We start from the raw sequence: 15,940 nt of genomic DNA on the forward strand, positions 1-15,940 counted from the left end.
TCCAGCAGGAAGAACATGGGGCATTCTGGGGAACCCCACCAGCCCCTAGGGAACCCCGCCAGCCCCTGGGGAACCCTGCCAGCTCCTGTGCCTCCCCAAACCCACTTTGTAGGTCCCCATAGTTTCTTCTGTTGCCTGACACCAAATAGTTCACCAAGGAGGACGAGTGCTTTTCTCAGAGTTGAGATACCATGACAGACTGAGCTGATGTGGCTTCTCTGTCCCTCTTCTCTGGGGGAGGAGGCTGTTTGGAATGATCTAAAGGTAGAACTTCAAAATTGGAGAGGGAGCTGCGGGATCTGTGTGGCAGATCGCCGTGTGCAGAGCATTCTGGGGGTGGGGTGGGACCCCCTGGGGCATCAGCCAGGCTGGCTTCACATACATCCCCAGGGGTACAGTGTGCTGGGCAAACAGTGCACACATACCTTGAAATGGCTTTTCTGTTGCCTCTGGGCCTGTGTGTGCCCCCTTGAACTCCCCTACAGGCTCTTTTCCTTAGCAAAGGTTCAATGTGTCTGTCAGCTTCCAGAAAGGATGGATGTAGTGTGTGGAAAGGAACCAGGGACATTACCACTACCAAGCACCCCTGGCTTGCACACCTTCCCAGTGACCCATTTTTCTGGATTTCCTTTCAAGTCTGTGTGTTTATTTTTCTTTCCCACTTGGGTTGTCTTCTGGTGCTCTCTCCTGGGGCCCTCCTAGTTAGTTAGAGGGATCGTTAGGTTTAGCTTTCTCCTTCCAAAAAGCCAGCTGGTGATGAGAACCAGGTAAGGACCCACAGCCTTGCCCTGCTTCTTACCTGTGGGACCCAGGAGCCAGCTGAAACCATTTCATCCAAAAGTGCCAGGAAGTGGACTGAGGCTCACCTTACAGATGGCCAGGCCGTGTTTTCTGTATCTCTGTGTGTGAGTATATATGTGTGTATGCATATATACGTATATGGTTATACACGAGCAAATATACATTATATGTATATGTGCATATATGTGTGTATACAGATATGTGCCTGTGTATATGTTTACCTATGTGAAAACACACACACATATATATGTGTGTGTGTGTCTGTGTGTGTGTTTGTGTGTAGGCATGTATATTATATTCTTGTACATGTGTATGTGTGTATACATATGTATGTGTGTGTATATATATATATATGCATATGGAAGTGTATATGAACGTGCTTGTGTTTGTATATGCATGTCTGCATATCTGTGTATGTACCTGGGTATATGTATGTTTACATATGTATTTGTATGTGGATACATGTGCTGTCTCCTCTAGCTCCCCTATTTCCCTTTGTGTTTACCACTGTGCTGAGTGTGGGTACCAGTGTCATCTATAAAGGCTCAGCTTGGACTCCTGAGAGTTTTCCTGGGGCTACCTCTTCCTTTTCCCCACGTACAGGGTGCATCTGATGATATTCTCTGACCCTGGACGTCATGATGCCATCCTCTGCTCTGTGAGAAGGGGTAATCTTTCGCTCTTGGTGCCCTCTCTCCCTAGGATTACTGCGGCAGTAACCCTGGGACCTTTCAGATCCTGGTGGGAACCGAGGGCTGCAGCTATCCCTCAGTGAAATGCAGGAAGCGGGTGACCATCCTGGTGGAAGGAGGGGAGATTGAACTGTTTGACAGAGAGGTAAGCGCCGGTCTCTGCCCTTTACCCTTATGTCCTCCTTTGTCCCTCTGTTTATTAGGAGCATTTACCCAGTGTTCACTTAGAACTGTGCTGGCAGAACAGCAGTTGCTGTAGAGAAGGATGTGGAGCAGTGTTAGCTGGTCCTGTGGGCAGAGCAATGGACAAACCAATACAGGCTGTGTGAGCCCATTGTGGTTCAGGTGTGGGTGTGGATGTGGGTGTGGTTCAGGTGTGGGTGTGGTTCAGGTGTGGGTGTGGGTGTGGGAGAGGGTCTCCTACAGTGATTTCTGCTTATGTATCCTCGCACAGTGTTGACTGGTGGAGGTGAGCAGGGTGTGGCAGGCAGGAGGAGTTTCTCTTCCATGTATAGTGGTCCCTCTTAGCCACAGAATGATAAAACCCCTGGTAGATGCTCGAAATCACAGGCAATACAGAACCCAGTATGTTCCATTATGCATATTGGTAATGTCTTAGGGTTCCTATTGTTGTGATGAAACGCCGTGACCAAGAAGCAAGTTGGGGAGCAAAGTGTTTATTTGACTTACATGTCCATATCACCGTTCATCATCAAAGGAAGTCAGGACAGGAACTCAAGCAGGGCAGGAACCTGGAGGCAGGAAGTGATGCAGAGGCCATGGAGGGGTGCTGCTTACTGGCTTGTTCCTCATGGCTTGCTCAGCCTACTTTTTTATAGACCCCATGACTACCACCACAATGGGATGACCCTCCCCCTTCAATCTCTAATTAAGAAAATGCCTTTCAGGCTGGAGACATTTTCTTTTTTTCCCTCAACCTAATGTCTTTATTGATTATTTGGAAATTTTACATACTCACTTCCCATTCCTCCCAGGTCCACCCTTGTGCTATTCCCCAGAAAGAAAAAAATGGAAAAAATACACCAAGTGTAATTGTGTTGCCCATGTGCTTAGTAGAGAACGGCCAAACTCCCAGTGGTCAACCATTTAAAGTTAACAGTTATCCCTGCTCCCAGCTGCCAGAAGCCATTTTTTAAAAACTATGATGAGCTATACTTTAGCATCCCTACCACAAACTTTAAGGACTCTAATCAATGGACTTGGAGTTATTTTCTTAGCTGAGTCTCCCTCCTCTCTGATGACTTGTTGTGCCAAGTTGACACAATGTCTGACTATGAAGTTTGCAGAGCAAAGCATTAATGTTGGCCAATAATAAAGAAGAACAATGTGTGCAACGGGTTGTGATGGAAGTTATCTGAAACTTAATCAGCATTCTGGAATTTTCCACTCAACACTTTTGCAGTCACCTGAACTAAGCAAAAAAACCATAGGAGGCAAAACTAACGCTACATGGGACTACTGCACGCCTGTGTAATAAAGGGCCGTGATGGCATGCGGTTTATATTTTAAGGAGAGTGGATCCCAGGGCCTGGGCTTGCTGAGCAGACACCCTTGTACCCAGCCCCACCCCCAGCTCTTCAGATTGAACTTTCTGACAGGCAGAAAAGAGAGACAGAGCCAGCAGATGCAGCCTCTGTATCCTGACAGCTCGAGAAGAGGCTAAGTGCAGACCCCGGGCTCCACCTTGAGGCTCTGCCTTGGTAGATCAAGATGGAACCCTGGAGTCTCTGTTCCGAGTGGCTGCGTGTCCTTGGGTCACAGATTTGATTCAGCTCCTTTTGGTTTTGTGCTGTGCTACAAGCTCCCAAAGTCTGGGTTCATTTGCTCCCATGGCCTCTGCTTGCACCTTGATGTTTTGTTACTACCCAACCTTGACAGCTGGGAACTGGAAACACATTTTCTACAGACAGGGTAGAAAAACTGTTTAGCAAGTTTGCTGACTGGGAGCCAGCAATGTCAGCTCTACTTCAGAGTTCAGTTCTGTCCGGGACAGATGACAGCAGATGTATAGAAGGGTTGTATAGAAGATGGCAGGTCTCCTAGTGGGAAGAGTTTGTAGTGATGATGAGCCCCCTGTGAGGCCTGTTTCTCAGGAGAGGAGATCTCCGAATAGTGACAGGTTCTTGGTCTTGGCCTCTATTTTATGCATCTGTCAGCCAAGTGCTCTGCAGTGGGCTTCGAGGACTTGTCAGTGGTGATGACTCTGTCAGAGTAAGTAGTTTGGGCCAGATTTCTTCTGGAAACTTCTGCCTGGAGAATGGGGCTTCCCAGTCTCTGCTTTTCAGACTCCTGATGGTAGCTGCTTGGGAGAACAGAGGGTGGCAGGAGACAGGAAAACAAGCCGGGGCTCACTGGCATCGGTGGGTAGAGTTTTCATCCCATCGATTAGAAGTGGCTAAAATCATTGCTACATTAAAAAGCAAGCCAGGGACTGGTGTAGTTGGTGATGCAGGGTCAGGGAATCCTCCCTTCTGGTGAGGGGACTGTTGCAGGATTTTCCCTGTCCAATTACAGTGGCTCAGAGGAGGCCTGTGATTGGACAGGAAAAAGGGAGGCGGAGCTGAGGACAGGAAGTGTGCTGGTCTCTTTCCCTGTGTTCCCACTGTGGTCTTGTCATCACAGGAGGGTGGTAGGTCAGACAGATGCAGACATTCCTGAGTGGAGTGCTAGCCTCAGGGAATTCTGCTACAAAGTAGCTGGTGGCACACACAGGTCTCAAGGGCCATCTCTGCTCTCGATGGGCAAGGCAGACAGGCTCTGTGGAAAGGCAGCCCTGGACTCTGCCTTCCTTCACCTCATTTCCCCCTTTCTTCCTCCGTCAGGTGAATGTTAAGAGGCCCCTGAGAGATGAGTCTCACTTTGAGGTGGTGGAGTCGGGCCGGTACGTCATCCTGCTGCTGGGTCAGGGCCTTTCTGTGGTCTGGGATCACCACCTCAGCATCTCCGTGGTCCTGAAGCACACCTACCAGGTCAGCTGGCCTTCTTGCTGCATCTTGCCTGCTTCATGTGGACTGATGTCAGTTCTCTAAGGAGTAATCTGCTGCCCTTGCCGATTATATTGGGGGACAGTGGTTCTCTCTCTGGTCCAGCTTCCTTGCTCCCCACACAAGGAAAGCCAAGTAGTCACAGAGGGAGGGTGACTGCACGTGGGGAGGACAGAGGCAGCTTTGACAGTGTCTTGACTAGCCCAGGAAGGCACACTTTTTTTTTTATTTTTTTATTTTATTATTTTTTTTGCACTGAGGAGGTAGAGCAAAGATAGGGTAGCTTTTCTTTAGGTTTCTTAACCCAAAGAGGCAAATTAAATTCACAAAATGTTAAATCATTGGCATTTATTTTGGCATGTTGCCTTACCAGTGAGCCCAGAATAGCACACATGCTCATGCACATTCTTTTGTGTATGTATGTGTGCATGTGTGTGTACATGTATGTGTGCATGTGTGTGCATGTATGTGTGCATGTATGTTTGTGCATGTATGTGTGTGCATGTGTTTACATGTGTGTGTGTGTGTGTGTGTGTGTGTGTGTGTGTACATGTGGAGTCTGGCCATTGGGCCTCATTTCTCAGGAGACATGTACGTTGTGTTTTGACACAAAGTCTTTCACCAGGACTTGGGATTGCTTTTCAGTTAGGCTGGGCTCGCTGGGGAGTGAGCTCCGGGGACTTGTTTCTGCCTCCCTAGTGCTGGGGTCACACACACACACTGCTATGAATGCCTTTTGTATGTAGGTGCTGGGATTGAACCCAGGGCCTTGTGCTTGTGCGGCAAGCGCTTGACTATCTGACTTACCTCCCCAGGTCCAAGGTTAGCCCCTTTTGAGAGCAGAGGGATGATGCCATTTGGGTGGGCGTCTATAGTTTGGGGGTTCTGCTGGTATCACTGAGTGGTGTGCATGTGACAAGTGCTTCTGTTGACTGTGGTAGCTGCTTCGTTCTTGTTGAGCGTGGCCTCAGCACCATCCGAAAGTTCCGTCTATGTTTAGATTGTACATGTCAGTGAGGGGTGTGCTTCCCTGGGACAGCCCGTTCCATTTCTAGAAAGGTCTAGCAAACTGTTGATGCTTCTGCTCAGTGTATTGGACACTGTTCCAGGCACCATGTGTACAGGAAGGGAAAAATATCAATGTATGTGTGTGTGTGTGTGCGCACGCGTGCATGTACAGGTATGTATGTGTGTCTACATACTACATACATGTCTGCATGTGTGTGAACTTGTGCTGCTGTGACAAATCAGTACGACTGCAGCATCTTCAAACGACACACGTGCATTGCATTTCAGTTCTGGAGGCAGAAGGTTGGCAGGGCTGCGTTCCTGGGGAGCTGTTAGGCTTCCTCGATTCTGGAGGTGGACAGCACACCTTGGCTTGTGATTCCACCTTCTGTATTCAAAGTGAGCCACCATTCAGTAGCATCTTCAGGCTCCCCCACCCCCACTTCTGTCTGTCACAATGTTTTTTACGCTCTGCCCCTTTCTGCCTCTTGTCAGACTCTGTGGTCACATACAGCTTGCTAGGTGATTCAGGACATTTTCCTATCGCAAGATCGTAACCTAACTGTACCAAGTTCCTTTGTCCCGGGTATTACTCCATGTTCTGAGTACACTAGACTGAGTACTTTATGAAGAAAGGAGGTTTATTCAACTCTCATTGTTATTGTTGAAGGTAGAAAGTGTAGGATTTGGTGGTTTCGTCTCTTTAGTCTATGGGGAGGCAGCCTTGCTGTGGTGAATGAAGGCAAAGTAGACAGGGAAAGGGAAATGGCCTCGTGTAGTTGGGTCACATGTAAGACCAGTTTAATTTTATTTTAGTTAAAATTCTATCTATCTTTCTATCTATCTGTCTGTCTGTCTATGCATCTATCTATCCAGTATGTATGTATGTATGTATGTATGTATGTATGTATGTAAGTGTGTATGTATGTATGTGTGTGTATGTATGTATGTAAGTGTGTGTGTATGTATGTAAGTGTATGTATGTATGTATGTATGTGTATGCATGTATGTGTGTATGTATGTATGTATGTATGTATCTATCTATCTATCTATCTATCTATCTATCTATCTATCTATCTATCATGTATCACGTGTATTGGTGTGGATATTTATGTACCATAGTGTGTGGAGGTCAGTAGATAACTTAGTTCTCCCTGAGCCTCCAGTGTGGGTTGCAGGGATCGAATTCAGGTCATCAAGCTTGGTTGGCATCTGGCTGTGTCATCTTTGTCTACCAAGTCATTATATCAGCTGCCCTGTTAAGAAACAAAAAAACAACAACAAAAGCCTTATGGTATGGGAACTGACTGGGGTCCTATGAGGACGACATTATCTCTTCCAAGGGTGACATCACCAGTGACTAATTAGATCCAACTAGGTCCCACCTGCTGAAGGTCACACCACCTCTCAAACTCACACTGGGGACCCACACATTCAGAGAATAAGCCCTTTGGGGATTCAACCCCATGGTCAAACCGTGAGAAGACTACAGTACTATGTAGGTGACACAGTTACAGTTTTCAGATTCGGGTAGACATTTTTGATGGCGTCAGGGTTGCTCTTTATAACCACGGTGGAGAATATGGTGACATTACTTTGCATATGTTAGTTTGATGAGCACTGTCTGACAGGTGACATGGGAGTAGAAGTCTTCATGGGGGAGAGAGGGTGAGGACTGTAACTCTGGGGAGAGAAGCTGGTGGGGGGAATGAGATGTGTACAGAATGACATGACTAATGTTTGGAGAGTTGAACCAGCAGGACCAGTGGGTGAAGGAGAGGGTGTTTGTCACGAACGGGCCCAGAGCAGCAGTGTCCATGCTGTGACTTTTTGTCTAACATTTTTATGTGCTCCTCAATGACTTTTATGTGAGGTTCCAAGCCAAATACTGCAAAATGGAGTAAGTCACCCTTCCTTTCCTGCAGGATTCTGACCAGAGTAGGTTTAAGATTGCCCATCTTCCCTGATTCTTACATGATGGTTTCTGCATGGTCAGGACTCAGTGCACATGCCTGCCATGGGAGGTGGATTAGCCCTTCCCTGATGACATTTCTCAAGCTGTAGAGTTTTCCCCTGTCCCCTTGAACAAGCCGCTGTCCTCTCGGTAAGAGGACTCCCACGCCTGCAGCAAAGCAGGACCATTGCGTTCCCTCTTTAGTTCTGTCTTCCATCCATTAACAGTGGCACCTGCTGCTCTTTATGTTCATAGTCTGATGAGGGAGGCTAATGACCCACAGTGGGGTCCCAGGGCCAAGCTACGTACGTCCCTCTTCTGCCCTTGACCATGAGACTTGGGCACATGGCTTCTCTCTGCTTCCTTGGGTCAGTGTGGGTCAGTGTGGGTCAGTGTGGGTCAGTGTGGGTCAGTGTGGGTCAGTGTGGGTCAGTGTGGGTCAGCACAGGGACTGGTGAGGACAAGGCTTTGCTGAGGACCATCCTGCTTCTTTTTTGGCTCTCTCTATCTGGTCTGCTTCCTCCTCTTCCCTCTATTTCCCCTAATCCCCCCACCTCTGTGGACCTTCTTCCCCAAACCTGGAGAGCGTGCCCGGGGTTTACAGGGTGCATTCCCTGCCCTCACCCAGGAACAGGTGTGTGGCCTGTGTGGGAACTTCGATGGCATCCAGAACAATGACTTCACCAGCAGCAGCCTTCGGGTGGAGGAAGACCCTGTTGACTTTGGGAACTCCTGGAAAGTGAACTCACAGTGTGCAGACACAAGAAAGGTACATCTGGGGCCTGCGTGGATGGAAGGTCCTCATAGTCTCACGGGGACTGTGGTGGCTGGAAGTATAGGAAATGTCAGAGTCTTCAACTAGGTCTCTTGTGCCCTTCTGGGCTGAGTCCCTTCAGCAAGGCCATCTGATGTTTGGCCTCTCTGGTGCTCTGTCCTGTTCTCAGCTGTCACTCGACGTTTCCCCTGCCACCTGCCACAACAACATCATGAAACAGACGATGGTGGACTCATCCTGTAGAATCCTTACCAGCGACATCTTCCAAGGCTGCAACAGGCTGGTGAGGCTTTGTGGGTGGAGGGGGGAAGGCAAAATGGTCCAAAGTCTTGTGCATGCCTTGAGTGTTAGTGTCTGGTGTGAACACTAACTGGGCTGGAGCCCTGAAAGGGTTCGCCACAATAGCTCTTCCTTGGCTTCTAGATGAGAAGAGCATGCGTAGTCTTTGAGGGAAGCAATGACTGTCCAAGCATTTTCTTTATACGCAAGAAGTCTCTTGGTCTGAAGTTCTCTTTGCACTGTCTCCAATCGGAGCCAGGAAATTCCTATTCTTGTTACTGTTCTGTGTGTCCAGACCCAGTCAGAACTTCTTGAATCGTCAACCACAAGCAAATCAACAAACAGCTGCTTTAGTGTTCAGTGCCTTTCTCATTTGAATTTGTTTTCTGGCATTAAGGCCAGCGATTTGGGGGTCTGCTGTTTTTTGGGCTTGTCATCTCTCTGTCTCAGACATTTTATAACATATAGCCTCAAATAGTGACGAATTCGAGCTGGGCAGGGGTGGCGCATGCCTTTAATCCCAGCACTTCAGAGGTAGAGGCAGGCGGATTTCTGAGTTCGAGGCCAGCCTGGTCTACAGAGTGAGTTCCAGGACAGCCAGGGCTACACAGAGAAACCCTGTCTCGAAAAAACCAAAACCAAAACCAAAGCAAAAAAAAAAAAAAAAAAAAAAAAAAAAAAAAAAGAAATAGTGACGAATTCTCCAAAGTTAAGTGGACTTCTTTCTCTGAGCATTTCCATGCATGTCCACACACAGAAGCATGCGTGATTGTGTCTGTGCACAAATGCTTATCCATGTGAGCACCTGCGCTGTACCGTAAACATATGACTGATGGGTTGAGCCCATGTATCTCAATTCTTCAGCTCTTCAGAGGCTTCCAGCCCAGGAGAGCTTCAAAGGAAACGTAGGTTCTATGGCTTGGGTGGCATCTGAATTGGAAGAATAAAGACAGGGGAGGAGTCGGGGCTCTCAGGGATGTTGAAGTGTTTTGGGAACAGCAATTTGTTGGCTGATGGGTTCATTTCCTCCCTAACTACTCTGAAAAGTCCAGAGAGTGTAGGAGCATGGTTTGGAGACAAGAAGTGGCCACTGTGGTTGATCATGGTTGTGGGTGGACACTCCTTCCTACAGGGTGACTTAGGATCAAGACTGAGGGTGCCCAGCCAGGCCCCGCTGTCTTGTAAAGTTTCCCTAAAGCTCCTCATGTTCCGATTCACCTTTACATTCTGTTTGCTGTAGCACTGAGACAGAGAAAGAGAGTGGCCAGTCTATGTGTGTTTATGTAAAACTACTCCACATTCGTGGCTACAGGGAAGGGGAGGCAGCTATGCAGGTAGGCAGGAGACAGCAGAGGAAACCTAGCAAATTCCAAAGGCTTTATCACATAGGAGAGACTGGAAGTCCTGCTGTATTGAGTACTTCTTAATGGAATCCAGAGTAGAAACAAAGACATTTGCCTCTTTACCCATCCATTCTCCGGGAGCTGTGGTCTACATTTCTCTGGCTCCACCCCCATCCCTTGCACCCTAACTGTAAGCCAACGTTCTCACCCTGGCTTAGGCTGAGGCCATTTGAGGTTCTTTCTGTAGGTGGACCCTGAGCCATACCTGGACATCTGCATTTATGACACTTGCTCCTGTGAGTCCATCGGGGACTGCGCCTGTTTCTGTGACACCATCGCTGCCTATGCCCACGTGTGTGCCCAGCATGGCCAGGTGGTGGCCTGGAGGACACCCACGCTGTGCCGTGAGTTCCCCAAGGCCTCAGGGTCTGATCGGTTTCAGATACGCAGCCTTATAAGCACCTTGAAGGCCTGGGTGGGGATGGGGTGGGGTGGGGCAGGAGGGCACTCTCCTGGGAGAGAGGGGCAGTTCCAGTGCACTGAGACAGGCATGGATTGAAGCCAAGCTATGAGACAGTTCATCCTAATGAAATGATGGGGATGTAGATTCTGAAGGGAATTAAAACATCGACGACTTATTCCCTTAAGAGTGGGTGGGGGCATGGGTTCTGAAGAGGGTTACGATGCTGATGCTGAGAAGCTCACAGTAGGACTGTGAGTAGGGTCTCGGAGTCAAGAAGGAGAGGTGGAGACTTCTGGGGAAATTCTGGAAGGAGGAGGACACCGGCTTCTTGCATTGCTGAAGGTCACATGGTCACCACCTTCTCTTTTGTCTCCACAGCCCAGAGCTGTGAAGAAAGGAATGTTCGAGAAAACGGCTATGAGTGTGAGTGGCGCTATAACAGCTGTGCGCCCGCCTGCCCGGTCACGTGCCAGCACCCCGAGCCTCTGGCTTGCCCCGTGCAGTGTGTGGAGGGCTGCCATGCACACTGCCCTCCGGGTAAGGCCTCCTTGGCTGGAGCAGGTAGAGGGATGGGGTCTTAGACAGACGTGGTCCTTCTTCATCCTGCCCTCCACTGTCCAGGGCTGCCTCCTTCCAACACCCAGCCCGGAAAAACTGTCTATTTGAGGGAATCTCTTCCTCAAAGCCAGGCCAGCTCCGAGTTTTGCCTCATTGGGATTGTATCATCTGCCCTTTGATTTTTCAGTAGTGAGGAAAGAACTCCACCCCCCCCCCCATGCTCTTCCATGTAGTCACACCCCACTGCTTCTTAAACAGTCTTTTGAGAGCCCGTTTGTGGATTTGTCATCTAGATCTGCCTTCCTTTCTTCCTCCCTCCCTCCCTCCCTTCCTCCCTCCCTCCTTCCCTCCCTCCTTTCCTTCCCTCCCTCCCTCCTTCCCTCCCTCCTTTCCTTCCCTCCCTCCCTCTTTCCTTCTTCCCTCTCTCCCTCCTTCTTTACTTCCTTCCTTCCTTCCTTCCTTCCTTCCTTCCTTCCTTCCTTCCTCCCTCCCTCCATCCTTCCTTCCTTCTTCTCTCCCTCCTTCCCTCTTCCCTCCCTCCCTCCCTCCTTCCCTCCCCTCCTCCCTCTCCCCTCCCCTCCTCCCTCTCCCCCTCCCCTCCTCCCTCTCCCCTCCCCTCCTCCCTCTCCCCTTCCCTCCTTTCTTCCTTCCCTCCCTCCCTTCTTCCCTCCTTCTTTCTTCCCTCCTTCCCTCCCTCCCTCCCTCCTTCCCTCCCCTCCTCCCTCTCCCCTCCCCTCCTCCCTCTCCCCTTCCCTCCTTTCTTCCTTCCCTCCCTCCCTTCTTCCCTCCTTCTTTCTTCCCTCCTTCCCTCCCTCCCTCCTTCTTCCTTCCCTCCCTCCCTCCTCTCCTTCCCTCCCTCCCTCCTTCCCTCCTTCCTTCTTCCTTCTCTCCCTCCCTCCTTCCCTCTCTCCCTCCGTCCCTCCATCCCTCCCTCTCTCCTTCCTTCCTTCCTTGCTCCTTCCCTCTCTCCCTCATTTCTTCCCTCCTTCTCTTCCTCCCACTGTCTTTCCCTTTCCCCTTAGAATCTTGCTGTATAGCTCAGGCTGTCTTCAAACTCACCATCCTTCTGCCTCAGCCTCTGGAGTTAGAGAAGCAGCGTGTTTCATCAGAACTCTCAGTCATGGCAGTGTTCCGTCCAGTGAAGCCTAGTAGATGTGAGGAAATGGCTTCCTCATCTCACTGAATCATGCTCACTCTATATAGGAGTAGCCTCGAGGCATGACGTGTTGGACAGCCCAGCTCTTAAGTCATTGAGTTCCTTGCTTGGGAAGACTGAGCTGAGCTGAATTGTCCCTTGCCTCCTTGGAGATAAGATTTCATTTGTCCGAGGCTCCGGGAGGGAGGGGTGTGGAGTAGAAGCTCCATGGCAACTTCTCAGAGGGGCAGATAATGCGCCAAGAAAGAAGGATGGTGAGGTGACCACGGCGAGCCTGGAGAGTCCGTTTCTGGGCAGGTTCCCCTAGTGCCAGGTGTGTGGACCTACCTGGAATGCGAGGTGACTGGTGGGCTCCTAATGAGGTGTCTTGTGCAGGGAGAATCCTGGATGAACTTCTGCAGACCTGTGTAGACCCCCAAGACTGTCCCGTGTGTGAGGTGGCTGGTCAGCGCTTGGCTCCTGGAAAGAAAATCACCTTGAGTCCTGATGACCCTACGCACTGTCAGAATTGGTAAGGCAGACTTGTTGATTGGCTGCTTCCTATGCAGGCTCTCAGAATCTGGGCTCTGGAACACTTCCAGGCAGCATGAACTGAGAGTGACCTTAGTCAGTCAGTTCATCCCTCCCTCCCTCCCTCCCTCCCTCCATCCATCCATCCATCCATCCATCCATCCATCCACCACTCATCTCTTTGAAGCACTGTTGGTTGGGGTGGTTCTTAGTGTCTGATTTTCTTTAAGAGGTGCTATTCCATCCTCAATGTTTTAAAGAGTTTTTTTTTTAATGTTTCTCAAGAGTTTTTATGTCCCCCCTCTTTTTGTGGAAAACAGGTACTGTTCAAGGGAGTACAATGTAATATCCCAACATGTATAAGCAGCTTGGAGTAGTGAACATTTCTACCTCACACTAACTGGGTATCACATCCAATCTGAGGACCAGTATCTATGAATATTAAAGATTTGGGGGATCTGTGAATGTAGGAAGGAAAGGGAGATGGATTCTTGGCTCCCAAGTATAACATGAGCATCTTGGGGCTGTGGTCCAGGCCCCAGGCTTTCAGAAGCAGGCAGGAAGACATTCACCGCTGTCACCCTAGGCTCTTGCTGGAACAAACTCTGGGAACCTGGCTGTGGGAAGGTGAAGGGTCCCGAGGGTGACTCCTGGGCTTCTTGAAGTCCTGCCCTTAGCTAGGGAACATTTGTTAAAATGTCGACATAGTCAGCACCACTCCCTGACACCAGTCAAGCCTAATGGGAACTTTGGTTCGCTGGGGAGGGGCTGTGGCCGCTGCTGCCACAGCCAGATCCTGCCGCCACCATCTGTACAAACAAGAGTGAGCACAGGAAACCAGGAAGTATGTCACTCATGCACCGTTAACCAAGGATCGAGGCCATAAATTGTGGGATTATGAGGAAGTAGGAATTAACTTCCAGTAAGATCCTACCCACCTTCCTTGCACTGAAATGGACATGAGGAATTTGGGGGGGGGGCTGCTCACTGCAAGCTTACTTAAGGACTGAAACTCCAAGTGTCTCTTGTCCCCTCAGCTGGCCCGCAGAGAGGCACATGATGATCTATATGAGTGTTTCAAGGCAGATTGGGGACATTGTCTGGCAGTGAGGCCACGGGACATGCCCAGGGTTTAGGGCACTGTCACTTTCTTGTATTTACTGTAAAGATGCAGAATGGAGGAGGCCCAGCCAGTGTAGATCCCCAGCACAGTCCATCTTGATTTCCCTCACAGTCTGGCCAACCCCTTTGCTTTCTAGAACGTAGCATGGTTGAAGGGTACAGTGATTACAGAGGGCTGGAGACTTGTCTAGAACTAGGGAAATCTGTGGACTGGGCAATGACTCAACACAGACTTGAGGGCATCTTGGAGCCGGGTTGAGGGCTGGACAGTATTTGGTAGACAGTGTGTCTACCATCTGCCTGTTGGCAGAATGGGCGACGGAGCCATCGTCACTTCCTAGATGCAACACATCTAGTCCTCCCACATCCGTTTCTACTAGATGAAGCAGTGATTTTATACTTTTATCTGTCTTCCTAAAATCTTCTCACTCTAGTTCATCTTCTTTTCTGTGAGGTCCAGCATCATTAAACTCCAGTTCAAAATCCATACAGCTTAAGTTCTCATAACATCTATAATGGTTTCTAATGTAAAGCATTTATCTCCAGTAGAACATTTACAAGTCCCAGTGTGTGCCAACATTTTAGAATATTTGTCCTCAGAGACACTTATAAGAGGGTTTGAATTATAATTAAATATTAATGTGGCTAGAAACACAGATGGGAAGGAAATCAACGTTACATGTCTATGGAGGGCTTAGAACAACAGATTATTTTTCAGGTTCTAAGATAGATTAAAGTTTTAGGAAGCCTCTGCTTCCTCCTTACCTCCTGTCTCTGTCTCTCTTTTGTTGTCTCTCTATCTCTGTCTCTGTCTCTTACTCTGCGTGTGTATCTGTGTTCAAGACACATCTTGGGAAAAATGTCAAAAATGGCATCTCACTCGGGTGAGGCGCGCTTGACGGGAGTAGGCAGGATGTTCTATGGGGGACCCGCGAGGCGGTCCTACCTGCCCATAGGTCCTTTCTGAATCATTGTGGTTTCTTCCCCTTCTGCCATAGTCACTGTGATGGAGTGAACCTTACGTGTGAAGCCTGCCAAGAGCCGGGAGGCCTGGTGGTACCCCCGACAGATGCCCCGGTCAGCTCCACCACCCCCTATGTTGAGGACACCCCTGAGCCACCCCTGCACAACTTCTACTGCAGCAAGCTACTGGATCTTGTCTTCCTGCTGGATGGCTCCTCTATGCTGTCCGAAGCTGAGTTTGAAGTGCTCAAAGCTTTTGTGGTGGGCACGATGGAGAGGCTACACATCTCTCAGAAGCGCATCCGTGTGGCGGTGGTAGAGTACCACGATGGCTCCCATGCCTACCTTGAGCTCAAGGCCCGGAAGCGGCCCTCAGAGCTTCGGCGCATCACCGGTCAGATTAAGTATGCAGGCAGCCAGGTGGCCTCCACCAGCGAGGTTCTGAAGTATACACTGTTCCAGATCTTTGGCAAAGTGGATCGCCCCGAAGCCTCCCGTATCATTCTGCTCCTGACTGCTAGCCAGGAGCCCCCACGGATGGCTAGGAATTTGGTCCGCTACGTCCAAGGCCTGAAGAAGAAGAAGGTCATTGTGATCCCTGTGGGCATTGGGCCGCATGTCAGCCTCAAAACAGATTCGCCTCATCGAGAAGCAGGCCCCTGAAAACAAGGCTTTTCTGCTCAGTGGGGGTGGATGAGCTGGAGCAGAGAAGAGATGAGATAATCAGTTACCTCTGTGACCTTGCCCCTGAGGCCCCACCCCCTACTCAGCCTCCACAGGTAGCACGCGTCACCACGAGTCCAGTCATCTCTGGGATCTCATCATCCGGACCGCAAAGAAAGTCCATGGTTCTGGATGTGGTGTTTGTCCTGGAGGGGTCAGACGAAGTTGGTGAAGCCAACTTCAATAAGAGCAAGGAGTTTCTGGAGGAGGTTATCCAGCGCATGGACGTGAGCCCGGATGAAACGCACATCTCAGTTCTGCAGTATTCCTACACCGTGACCATGGAGTACACCTTCAATGAGGCTCAGTCCAAGGAGGATGTGCTGCGGCACGTGCGGGAGATCCGCTACCAGGGGGGGCAACAGGACGAACACTGGGCAGGCCCTGCAGTACCTTTCTGAGCACAGCTTCTCTCCCAGCCAAGGGGACCGGGAACAGGCACCTAACCTGGTCTACATGGTTACGGGGAACCCTGCCTCTGATGAGATCAAGAGGTTGCCTGGAGACATCCAAGTGGTACCCATTGGGGTGGGCACCCGCGCCAACAGGCAGGAACTGGAGAGGATTAGCAGACCCATCGCTCCCATC

At 49.8% G+C, this 15,940-nt stretch overlaps 1 protein-coding gene across 1 annotated transcript in view; it reads left to right on the forward strand.

Annotated features, from left to right (window-relative positions):
* Vwf (von Willebrand factor) overlaps positions 1 to 15,940 on the forward strand; it is a 137,571-nt gene that overhangs the window by 75,231 nt on the left and 46,400 nt on the right. The window contains 11 exon segments of the mRNA XM_052174915.1: positions 1,504 to 1,638; positions 4,337 to 4,483; positions 8,089 to 8,229; positions 8,405 to 8,518; positions 10,105 to 10,261; positions 10,699 to 10,857; positions 12,410 to 12,545; positions 14,665 to 15,256; positions 15,258 to 15,314; positions 15,316 to 15,705; positions 15,707 to 15,940. The exon segment at positions 15,707 to 15,940 is cut by the window's right edge and continues 72 nt beyond it. Coding sequence (XP_052030875.1) covers positions 1,504 to 1,638; positions 4,337 to 4,483; positions 8,089 to 8,229; positions 8,405 to 8,518; positions 10,105 to 10,261; positions 10,699 to 10,857; positions 12,410 to 12,545; positions 14,665 to 15,256; positions 15,258 to 15,314; positions 15,316 to 15,705; positions 15,707 to 15,940 — 2,262 coding nt within the window.

Source organism: Apodemus sylvaticus, chromosome 2 (assembly GCF_947179515.1).
Source record: "Apodemus sylvaticus chromosome 2, mApoSyl1.1, whole genome shotgun sequence".
NCBI classification, from domain to species: Eukaryota; Metazoa; Chordata; class Mammalia; order Rodentia; family Muridae; genus Apodemus; species Apodemus sylvaticus.